Source organism: Myotis myotis, unplaced genomic scaffold (assembly GCF_014108235.1).
Source record: "Myotis myotis isolate mMyoMyo1 unplaced genomic scaffold, mMyoMyo1.p scaffold_m19_p_6, whole genome shotgun sequence".
Taxonomy (NCBI): Eukaryota; Metazoa; Chordata; class Mammalia; order Chiroptera; family Vespertilionidae; genus Myotis; species Myotis myotis.
Window position 1 is genome coordinate 32,634,599 of NW_023416368.1, and position 12,370 is coordinate 32,646,968.

General features: G+C 47.7%; 1 protein-coding gene across 1 annotated transcript; it reads left to right on the forward strand.

Moving 5' to 3' along the window:
* The first annotated feature begins 6,422 nt into the window (after positions 1-6,422).
* Positions 6,423-9,872, forward strand: IL9 (interleukin 9). Its single transcript, XM_036312602.1, has 5 exons — positions 6,423-6,536; positions 6,655-6,690; positions 6,776-6,808; positions 7,879-8,010; positions 9,762-9,872. The coding sequence occupies exons 1-5, from the start codon at positions 6,423-6,425 to the stop codon at positions 9,870-9,872; spliced, it is 426 nt and encodes a 141-aa protein (XP_036168495.1).
* The last annotated feature ends 2,498 nt before the right edge of the window (positions 9,873-12,370 follow it).

Here is a 12,370-nt window from a genome sequence, read left to right on the forward strand (position 1 = left end):
AATGCAGTGATCAAAAAAACAAAACAAAAAAGCCACAATGATGGGGTCAAAGGAGACACAAGAGGCAATGGAAACAGCTCCCAAAATGGCCAAAGCTGGAACAATTTGAGCAACAAAATAAATATAGCAGTATTGGATTGTAACCCAAAGTATAAAATAAATATCTGTGAATCCATATTAATATAAATAATCTAAATAAATAAATAAATAAATAAATAAATAAATAAATAAATAAATGGTGAGACAAATCCCCCATGCAAAAGAATCCCAAATAACTTATGTGGTTACTCAGCACTCAAGGAAGTGGTACATAACTCTTCACTTCTTATATGTGCGCTGCATATGGTGACTTCCAGCCGAAGAGCACAGGATGGGTGGGGGCTGGGATGCAGGGTGGGGGGTGGAGAGAAATATTACAATGGAGACACCTGACAAACACTACCTCAGCCAGATGATCAAGGTCAACATCAAGAGGGATAAGTCATGTTGATATCTGTACCTTTGACATTTTATGATGAAAACTGCACTTTATTTTATGGTCTTCCTCCCAAGACACATAAACCCAGTCTATTCATGAGAAAAACATCAGGAAAATCCCAATTTAGGGACATTCTGCAAAATACCTGACCAATGCTCTTCAAAACTGTCAAGTTCATAAAAAAACAAAGTCTGATAAATTGTCACAGCCAAGAGGAGCCCAAAAAGACATGAGGACTGAGTGTAATGTGGCGACCTGAATGGGATCCTGGAACAGAATAAGGACAATAAGTAAAAACTAAGGAAATCTGAATGAGGCAACGACTTAGCTAATAATAAGGTATCAAGATTGGGTCATTAATTGTAACTAATGTGAGCTGTTAATAATAGGGGAAACTAGATGTGGAGTATATGGGAAGTTTCTGTACTATATTCACAATTGTTTTTGTTTTTTTTTAATTTAATTTTTTTTAATTTTATTATTATTTTTTAAATATATTTTATTGATTTCTTACAGAGAGGAAGGGAGAGAGATAGAGAGTTAGAAACATCAATGAGAGAGAAACATCGATCAGCTGCCTCCTGCACACCCCCTGGGGATGTGCCCGCAACCCAGGTACATGCCCTTGACCGGAATCGAACCTGGGACCTTTCAGTCCGTAGGCTGATGCTCTATCCACTGAGCCAAACCGGTTTCAACCACAATTGTTTTGTAAATCTTAAACTGTTCTAAATAAAAACAGTATTAAAGAAAAGATGGAGAGGTACTGCAGTGAAGTTTGGGGAGAGTAAGCCAGAACCATAAACCGGTTTGGGGGCCAGGCAGTGGGTATCAGATTTGGGAGAAAGACACGCTAGATGGCTGTGTCTAGGGTGGAACTTTAGTGGAAATGAAAGTTTTAGTGGAATAAAATACTCATATTAATTTAATTTTAGTGGAAAATTGAAAGGCCATTTTATATAGCTTTGTCATTTGTATCATCTTCCTGCCCCCTTTTTATAAAAATAGTGCAAGGCAAACTTTATGAGCTTGTTACATACTTTTTGAAATGCACATTGAACTTTAAAAAACATTAAAATTAAAATATTTGGGGGAAAGAACCTAAATAGAGACTGTTAAACAATGGGTTGGATTCTTCAGATAATTGAATTGCGAAAAGATCCAATCCTAAAGTTCCCCAGAAATCAGAAATAAAAGCAACAAAAACAAAGGTATGAAAAATAAGTTTAGGAGATTTCAACATATATACAATAGGGGGAGAAAGGAGATTGGAGATCAAAAAACGAATAGAAAAGTTTTGTGTGTTTTTTTACTGGAAAAAAGAGTGTGATCTTAAGATCAAATGGGGTATGGGCAGGAATAAAAAAGAATGAGCACAACTAGTCAACTTCTGGTGAAGAAACAAAAAGTCTTCCCTACAGAGGCGAAAACAACAGGAACTTCATCAAAGAAACTAAACGTGACATTACAGATTATTAAGGAATTAATAAGAGTGGGCAAACATGCCTCAATCTGCGTGATGCTGTCCAGGCTGTGCTCAAAAGAAAATGGCCCCTTATTGAGTAATAAATAGCCATGTGATCCTGGGCAAGTCATTCAGGTTTTTAAAACTTCAGTTGCTCATCATCTATACTAATAATAAGGTAATATGCAAATTGGTCAGGACACCCTCACGTGTAATGACTGATCAGCAGGCTATGTGCACAGCAGGTGAGAGTGGGTGGGAACTTACAGCGTCAGGGACTTGCATTACACCGGCACAATCCATCACCAGGAGGGCCTCCGCACGGCCCGCCCGGGGCGGCCCCCAGCAGAGGCCTGCGTAGTGCTAACGTGACACTGCCTGTGTGCGTCCCCCCCCCCCCCCCCCGCCCCAGTGCTGATGTAACGCTGCCTGCATTTGTCCCCGGCCTGGGATGTGGCGGGGGGGGGGGGGGGGGGGGGGCGGTGAGGGGTGGGCAGTTGGGGCAATCAGGCTGGCAGGTGGTTAGGGGCGATCAGGCAGGTGGGCAGTTAGGAGCCAGCAGTCCTGGATTGTGAGAGGGATGTCCGACTGCCGGTTTAGGACCAATCTCACAGCCGGATTTTCAACAGCATCAACGGCACAAGCTACCATCGGAAGCTTCTCCCGGGTTCTCTTCAGATTCTGATGCAGACACCATCACTCTTCCTTTGTCGATGGACTGCTCCATTTGGAGGTCAAGATTGGTGCCACCTAAGTGAGTTCCTGCTCCAAGGACTTTGAGGACATCCTCCTCCTTCATTTGCAGGACATTGAGGGCTCTGGATATCGAGACAGAAATTACAGCAGGAATCCAGAACAGCGCCACAGGGACCCCTCTCCGGGTGGTGCAGAAAGGCCTGCAGGTGATGCGTTAGTGATGAATGATTCTTGTCGCAGCCATTAAGGAATGTGGTCCTTGGCTCACAGCAGAAGCTCATTATTTATACATCACTGATCACCAGTTAGGAAATAAAACCTGCACACAGTAGCTATCAAAATAGAGGCCCTTTCTGTTCCACCTGCTCCCTCTGCTTGATATGCTCATCCCCATAAAGTGCTTAATATGCTACCTTGCCTTTAAGGGTTCAACAGATTCTAGGCCAGCGGTTCTCAACCTTCCGAATGCCGTGACCCTTTAATACAGTTCCTCATGTTGTGGTGACCCCCAATTTCATTGTTACAAATTGAACATCATTAAAGCATAGTGATTAATCACAAAAACAATATGTAATTATATGTGTGTTTTCCGATGGTCTTAGGCGACCCCTGTGAAAGGGTCGTTCAACCCCCAAAGGGGTCGCGACCCACAGGTTGAGAACCGCTGTTCTAGGGCCTTCCCCAGTGCGACCATGAGCAGGAGTTCTCATTCTTTCTTAATTAGATGGCCACCAATAAACTGGGCGCAGCAAAGCGGGTCCCATCGTCTCTGACAAATACAGAGGCAGCTTTCAGCTAATGACGGGCTGTGTCGATGCGAGGGCATAAACATTCCATTTACAAGATGGCCGGGATTGTTGTTCTGGGACGGTGAGGAGTAGGGGGGAGGTGTCTGGAGCTCCAGAAATGGTGCAGGAGCTGAATAGGGCCCGGAACTCGCCGAGGAGGGATGTGAGGCAAGAGGTGCAGGACACCCAGCTGGAAGTCACACTCCCTGGGAAGAAGCTCCTGTGGGGAGGACAGTGCATCCCACGGGGCTTGCCCATCCCATTGGGTGGGAAATACCGATCGACTTTGACATAACTATTTGATTAAGAAATTAGTACTTGAGGGTTCTCATAATTAGTTATCTCTTGGCTGTTTAGAGAAAAACGCAGAATGGGTTTTACGTAGAAATTTCATGCCATTTTGTGTGTGTCATTTTGTGCTGTGGCTTCCCAGAACAATTAACTATTTTGTTTTATTCCTAAAGAAATAATTCATGACACATGGGCTTTTTTTTTATCACAAAATAAAAATGTCATATGTTATCTTTGGAACAAAATAAGTGAGTTGGGTATTGTCATTTATTGTAAAATATGCTATCTAGACTAAATCTTGGTAAGCATCCTACCCTCCAATCTTCTTGATATTTAAAATAATGAGTAATTAATTTCTGAGCTTGGTTTATGTTTTCTGCAGGAGGTTATTTGCATACTTACATTTTGATATTGAAAGAAATCCTAGAAGCTAAACCTCAAAAGCTGTTGCCTGCCTAGATAAACATCTGCTGTTCTAATGGTGTTTTGAACTGCTGAACTGCCATTTAAATATTCTTAATTTTTTTTTTCTATAACTGAGTGGGTGGGGAAGTGGGCAAGAATTGCAGAGCATAGTCACCTAACTCTGCTTCATCCTTTACAGATTGGAGTTCCCACAACGGACACGCCTTCCTCACGCGGTTACTACCAGAATTGAAAGGGAGAAGAGGCTGAACAGCACTTCAACATTCTCAAGGGACGACACAACAAGCCTGTTTACGTGGCTCGTTGTTTAATCATTTGTGAAATGCTTTCCTTCCTCAGGTTTTTAAAATGTTGTATCTATTTTTTTGTTACGGATCCACTGGGAACATCTGTTGGTCACTTCATAAATAATATAAATTTAAGAACCTTTTTTTTAAAAAATGAAATCTGTCATTCATTTATCTAAGCAGTAATTCCTGAGCACTTCATCTAGACCTGGAAATACAGTAATGAACCAGAATCAGTTGTCATGTTGGCTGTCATGGAACTAATATCCCCCTAGGAGGAATAGATATCAAGATGGAATCATGAAGATTGCAATGGTGACTGTGGTCAGGGAGGGCTTCATGGAGGAGGAGGTGGAGGAGGAGGCGTTTGGATTGAGACCTCAGGATGAGAATGGATGTGCGTGGAGGAATTGAGGAAGAACAGTCCGGGCAGAACTTAGCAAGAACAGAGGCCTGGAGGCTGGAATTAGAAAGAAGCCGCCTTGACTGTAGGGTGGTAGGTAAGGTGGGAGCAGAACGTGAGCAGGGTATGAGAGACCAGCCCGAGCTCCCAATAAACTTGGCTACTCCCGAGGCAGCATCCTGAACGGAATGCTCCCGCCCTGCCAGGCGGTAGGACTGGGCCATCCGCCCGGTTCCGTGCAGGGCAGGGTTGGCGGCACACTGACGCTTGGAAAGGCTGGGTAACCTGCCCCAGGAGCACCGGTGCCCCCTGATCACCTTTCTCTGCACCGGCTCTTGGGGTGGGGAGGAGGGTGGTGACCCAAGCCCAACTGGGCAAGGCCAGAGTTTGGCCTGGGGAGAAAAAAAAATGTTAGTTTGCTCACTTTTTTCCTGACTTGAAGATGTGCGGCTCCTCCTAGTAAACCAGGACCTACCCGAGATACCAGTGATGGTGGGTACCTGGCTACACCAAGACCAGGTCTCTGGCTCATGGGCCATCAAGCCCTCTCCCCAGACAGCACAGGACAGGACGGGCCTCCAGCCCTTCAGAGATGAGGCAGCCGGTGGTGTCAAAGCCCCTCCCTTCTATCCAGAGGCCTGAGCTGAGTGAGCAGAAGGGCCCTGGGAGAAGAGACACTGACTTGGGCCACCAGCTCCTGGCTTACCCTTCCATGGCGCGGTTCCCATGAAGCGCTTAGAACTGTGACTGGTATGCAGTAAGTGCTCAATAAACGTTAGCGACGATCTCATTGTGAGCGCTGAGTTTTCACTCTGTGTAGCACAGTGCTATGTAGTCTTTCAAGGACAGTGCCAACAGGCACGCTTGCTGCATTCTTGTTCTCACAGTGAAGAGGTCCTCTTGAGACCCTTGTTCAAAGGAATGCTTGCATCGAGATGCATTTATTTGAGGGGCAGAGTCTGGCCCCAGGCGAGAGAGACGTCGTGAAGATTTGGGAATAAAGAACAGTAAGGTTGAGGGAGCGGTGACTAGACTGAGTTTGCAAAGACTGAGGTTGCAAAAGCCCTGTCCCACAGAGCAGCTCAGGAAACTGCGCTGTCTCTCATCCTCCTGCCCCGTCCGCCATCCTCTGCCCACCCAGCCCAGCCCCACCTTCCTCAGAACGCCCGTGTCTGGCTATTACTCTATCGCATTTCCAATAAAGTGAACGAGGGAAAATACAGCCCTGGGCTTTCGTGGAGAGTTTTAACCCTCACAACCAGAACCTCTGCTGCGTGTGTGTGTGTGTGTGTGTGTGTTTTAAGATCTTTAACTTTTCCTATAGCATCTTCACACCCAACCTTTTCAAAAGCATTTTTTTCTAATGAATGATATTTCCTGAGATAATACAACATAGTCTTTGCCAAGTGACTCAGTTTGCTATAATATGTATATCTTTTTTTTTCAATGTCAAGTGGCCCAAACTTACAAAGAAAAAGTGGGCACTTGGTATCAGTTTGATGTCGGGGTTTTTCCACATTTGCGAGGGAGCTTTAAATACGACTCGAGGTGAAGGTGTCTGCAGGCTGAGCTCCAGCTCCGTGTCAAGATGCTCCTGACTGTGGCCCTTGCCTCTGCCCTTCTCCTCAGCTCCGTGGCTGGCCAGGGGTGTTTGACCTTGGTAGGGATCAAGGACGTCACGCACCTCATTAATAACCTACAGGTAAGCTGCGGAGAGGGGCACCAGTGGGAGAGGCAGCTACTGACATGTAAGTGCATTATTTTAGGAGAATGAAAAACACATCACACATTATGGGGTCTTGTCTCTTAATCTATTTTAGAAAGATCCACTGTCAAAATGCAGCTGTAGCGGCAATGTGAGTAAATGCTCTGTTAAGATCTTTCCAAGCTGATTTTAATTTCCATATCTGGAATCTTCACTTTGAAATTACTCTTTTGCAGGTGACCAATTGCTTGTGTCTGCCCATTCCTTCTGTAAGTATAGTAAAAGCCTATAATCTTGATCTCGTTCTTTTTTTAAAGTGTTTAAGCAAAAATAATTGCTTTATTTGGTATTTTAGATAAGCAAGTGTTACTTAATTACAATTGTTACAGATTAGTATTTCCTTTAAAAACCAGGCTCTGGGAATTCTATATCATACAGATTTCTTTGTAGTTGGTCAGCTCTATGTTCCTTGAGAAGTTTGATCACTTTTTAATATTTAAAAAAGAATCTTGATTGTCCTTCTAAATGAGCTATGCCAGGTGCATTATTAAATCAAACTGGAACTGAGATGATAACGGATGATATAGCCCATATCACATTAATTTCTAGTGCATTTGACGATAACTCTAAGGTTGCAAAGCAATGTAAATAAAACGGCAACGCTTCATCTTTTCTCTGGACACACGGTCTACTTAGCTGATGTAGGGGACCTCTGGGAGGACAGTGGCCAAGGTTGTGGGTGGAGGGGAAGTGGAAAGGGCGTCTGGAAGTTCAATGCCCACTTGAGCGGAGAGGAAGTGGGGCAGGAACTTTCTGGCTGAGGTGAGGAGGAAGAGCTTATCCAAGGGGCCCTGCTTGCTTTCTCTGAAGCAAGGACTGGGAGAACCAGAGCTCCCGCCCCAGCTGAGGGCCGGCCCACCCAGCAGCTGAGAACCGGACAGGCAGCACCACGCAACTCCACCCCTTCCGCCCCTTGGCCCAGCCCAGGGGGTTAGCTCCTGCAGAAACACCGCTGCGTTCATGGGCACATCCCGTCCGGCTGGTGTGCAAGGGCTTTTTCTTCTCTGACTTTCAAACTCACTATTGCCAGACTTGGAACAGGGAGCACTGTTTGACCAGGAGACTCTGAACTGCCTGATTTCCAGGGCCCACAGGCCTCAGGCTCCCTGGATAGAACATCCTGAAACCCGCAGGGAGTGTCCCTGCGGTCGAAGGGCCTCCCCAGGAGCACTGGTCATTTCCTAGACTGGCAAGGGACGTCGTCCGTTTCGGCTCCATTGGTTAAATTAAAATAGTGTCTAAAAGCATTCTTTTTCTAATTCCCTCTCAATATTCCCAGGACAACTGCACCGCACCCTGCTTCCAGGAGGGCCTGGCCCAGATGGCCAACACCACAGTGCGAGCAAGTTTCCCCCTGGTTTTCAATCGGGTGAGGAAAACGGTCGGAGCCCTGAAGAGCAGCAAGTGTCCGGTGAGTGTGTTTGCATCTGTGATACCCTACTTGGCTCAGTTGTGTCTATGTGAATGTAATGCCAAGTCTGTCTGAGGGAGAGTGGATGATGACGGTGGAACTGGTAGTTCAAGGTCGATAAGAGATATGTCAGAAAATGAATCAGAACCACAGATTGAAGTGAGTGCTGCCTCGGAGAGCCCGATGGTCCCTAGCTTTAAAAACACCTCTGTCGCCATTTCCTTCTCTCCACCTACCGAATCCAATTGTAATTAGATGCTAAAATCTAGGGAGTGGGGGCCATAGCCCACAGAACACTAACTTATCCAGAGATTCAATTTGCTAACCTATTAGCAACAGAATGGCAGTTGTGGCCTGCACGTTAAAGAAGGTTTGGGGGAGGGTTGGCTAAGGAGGTGTTTAAAGGAAAACTCACCCAGATCCACGTGAAAGCTGGCCGTTTGCTCTACATGCCCATCAGCATGTTATCTTCTGTAGCCTATACCCTGTCCCTGCAGGGCTGGGGAGGGGAGTGGGCACCTTGGGAATTAGCATCGCCACCCGAGCTCATAGAAGGCTGAGGGCCCTTCGCTCAGCTGCCTAAAGCAGCGGTTCTCAACCTGTGGGTCGCGACCCCTTTGGCGGTCAAACGACCCTTTCACAGGGGTCGCCTAAGACCTTCCTGCATATCAGATATTTACATTACAATTCATAACAGTAGCAACATTATAGTTATGAGGTAGCAATGAAAATAATTTTATGGTTGGGTCACAACATGAGGAACTGTATTAAAGGGCCAGAAGTTTGAGAACCACTGGAACATGTTTCTACCATCAACAGCATGTGGTCCTAAGGGCTTAATATATACCGGTTCATTGCGTGGCTACCTTGCAGACATGTCAGGTTTATCACCCTCACTTTAGAGAGGAGGAAACTGAGGCTCGGCAAGGTTAACTAATTTTCCTAAGGCTACATCTGTACTAACGAAAGGATAATGTGCTAGTTAGACCGGAAGACGTCCTTCTGGACAAAGCCATGGTGGTGGGGACCGAGATAGAGGCGGTTAGGGGTGATCAGGCTGGTAGGGGAGGGCAGTTAGGGCAATTGGGCCAGCAGGGGAGCAGTTAGGGGCATCAGGCTGGCAGGCAGAGGCGGTTAGGGGTGATCAGGCAGACAGGCAGGTGAGTAGTTAGGATCCAGCAATCCTGAATTGTGAGAGGGATGTCCAACTGCGGGATCGGGCCTAAACCAGCAGTTGGACATCCCCCGAGGGGTCCCAGATTGGAGAGGGTGTAGGCCGGGCTGAGGGACCCATCCCCCTGTGCACAAATTTCGTGCACTGGGCTTCTAGTATTTAATAAGTGGCAAAGCTGAGATTTGAATTCTGGTCAACGTGACCCCAAGGCCCTGCCCTTCACCACTGTGCTATAAATGACCTTGAGAGGACAACCCAAAAGGACAGTAACAAAATTGTTGGCCTCAAAGAGTCCAAGAAAAGGTTTTCCCTAATAAAGATATTTAGGAGCATTTGATAGGGGTGTGTGTTTGTGTCCTGAAATCCTACCACAAAGTCAGCCACCTGCGTGTCTACACAAAATGCTAGACCTGGGCTTCCCCATCCACTTGCTCTGTGTCTCAAGCTCCCTGCTGCTTGCCCAGCTTCTCCCCAAAGAACCCCCGCCCCTCAGCAGGTTCTGGGCAGGGCAGTTCCTGGGCTGCTGGGTTCCATACTGCTATAACCACTCCGTCTTTGTTCACTTTTATCCCCACAGAATTTTTCCTGTGAACAACCGTGCAACCAAACCACCACAGGCAACACACTGACGTTTCTCAGCAGCCTCCTGGGAGTTTTCCAGAAAGAAAGGATGAGAGGCAGAGCATAAAGATAAAAAATAGTATTTATTCTATTTATTGAATTTTAAAAGCCTTCTCTTTAAGTTGTTGCAGTTTAAAAATTAAGTAAGCCACGCTAAATCAAAATCAATTGTTATTTTTTTTATAATTAAAAATATATATTTGTTTAGATTTTTATATCTTTATTTTGGAATAAATATATATGAAAAAAAGAACACATCTGGTCTCCAGGTGCTTATTCCCACCTTGCTGCTCAGAACAAAGAGCAACAAGCTCTGCCCAAGGGCTGAATGGCTGCCGGGGGCTGAGGCTGTGGGAGGAGCTGAGGGGTGCTACTGGGGGACAAGGGCATGTCTGAGGCGCCCCAGCTGTGGGTACTGGGGGAGGCAGGGTCAGGCATCGCCAAGAGTTTGGGGCCCTGAGAGACTAATGGTGGGAGAAGGCAGCAGCTTGGCAAGCCCAGAAGTGGGGAAAGCACTCAAGAATGTGGATATGTTTATGCACAGAAAGTGCTGGGGCTGAGCCAGGAGCAAGTTGTGGAGCAGGCCCTGGGTCAGAACACAAACCAGAGGAACCCTGGGATCCCTGCAGCCAGCCAGCACCTCCACTAGCACCACCACGGCCGCACAGTGCCTGGCTGGGTGCAGAGGAATTGGGGTGGTATGACCATCAGAATGGCCCCCTCCCCTGCAGCCCGAAGGCTTCAAGCTTGGGGAGAGCTTAGAGGCACCTAGGATGGGGACTGTTTTTCTGGGTACAGTCAGAAATAGAAGTGCTTCCCCTGCCTATTGGGCTAGGCTTCCTGGGTACTTCCGACCACAACGATATGGGACGTTTAGAGCATCAGGAGACAGAATTTCTCCAAGGGCTTTGCTCAGCTTTTATTTTCGACCAACTACAACCTCAACAACAGCCCATGTGACCTGCACTGCCAACAGCCCTTGGCCAAAGTGAGGTTCTCTGATGAGCCCAGTGGCCGGGCCCCTGGGGCTGTGCAGCTCCTTTAGCGAGGGGGCAGGCACAAGTGCGCCCCCCACCTCTCCTGCAGCCCAGCCCCTTCCACAGAGGAGAAGGAGGAGGAGGAGTTTTCGCAAAGGAGGCCCACGTCAGGGACAGAAATTGTGGGTCCATGATGATACTCAATCATACTTTTTAAAATCTTAGTTTGGACTGAAAGATAAATTTCTCAGCGATTAGTTTGCAGGGATGTGTGTATCACAGGATTTCTAAGTCTAGAGGCACCCCTGGGTTAGCCTTCGTCCTCCCTCAGCGCTAAAGGCCACCAAGCATTTTGCAGGGGACACAGACCTTCAGACAAACAGATAATCGTCACAGTTTGTTGATCCACCTGCTTCTCTCGAGAGGTGACAACGTGGTGTGGCAGTGGTGGGTGACTGGGGGTGGGACGCAAGCTCCAGCACGGTTTCCTGGGTGTGAGGATTTGTGTTGACTAGCCTCTCCCAGCATCTGCTACATGGTTTCTTCCCTGAGACTCTGGGCACTGCCCTCAGCGCCCTCCCTCTTCACCACAGTGACTCCTGCACGTAGTACCCAGAGGGCTGTCCTGCCTGTCTCCCTAGCTTGGTTGTGGATTCCCACGGACAAACTGAGAAAAAGGCCTATCAAACTATACACTTGTTATTATTCATTAATATTGGCATGTCCTATTAAGCACTTACTCTAAGCATGCCTCCTCCCACTCAGTCCCCCCGTGGCCACGGGGCGGGAAACAGAGGCTCAGAAAGGCGGAATGATTCCCGGGGCCCAGCTGGTGGGAGTTAGATAGGACGGGCCCCAGCTGTCTCTGATGCAAAACCCTTGCATTTCCCTTCTGCCCTTATTCCGTGAATACCAGCTGACCGTGTTGTGCTCACTGACTGCAGAGGGTAAAAGAGATTTAAAATAATAGGAACCCACACACCCATAACCAGAGACCTGGGCCCGGTCGTCTTCAGCCGGCAGTCCCTGTAGCGGTTTAGGAAGGAAATCCACAGTGCACACGTCCTATGTTACATAACACCCAGGGCAGGGCCGGGGCAGGATTCCGTCATTAAAGCCATTAATATTCTGCAGCCAACACAGGAGCCACCACATGAGGTGATCAGGTTTGGCAGCCAAATGCGTCTCCACAAACGCTGGGCTCTGGGAGCTGTTTGGACACAGAATTGTGCTGCGGGCTGAGGGCCCTTCTCCGTCCGGCGCTGCCCCCTCACAGAGGGCTCTCCCCTGCTTACCTGGGCTGGGCGTCCCCGGAGCGACACAGGCTTCAGCAGCTACCGGATAGCCCGCCACGTGGGGTCTGGGCCCCGCTGCAGGGCCTCCTCCCCTCTCCTCCTCCTGGGTTTTCTGAATGACTGTCCCAGACGCAGCTGTGTCGCGTTACACACTGTGGTTGACAGGCCGCAGTGCCCGCTTCCCCCCTCTGCAAGCGCGCCCACGCTGAGATCACGGCAGGGGCAGATGCTGGCGATTGGGCTCAGAGCAAACCTGGGAACGCAATCGCGTCCGCAGAGGTGGGCAAAGAGAA

Coding starts and splice junctions, on each gene's coding strand:
- IL9 (XM_036312602.1), top strand. CDS start 6,423: ATGCTCCTGACTGTGGCCCTTGCCTCTGCCCTTCTCCTCAGCTCCGTG. Junction 6,537..6,654: donor ACCTCATTAATAACCTACAG/GTAAGCTGCGGA, acceptor AATCTATTTTAG/AAAGATCCACTGTCAAAATG. Junction 6,809..7,878: donor TGTGTCTGCCCATTCCTTCT/GTAAGTATAGTA, acceptor CAATATTCCCAG/GACAACTGCACCGCACCCTG.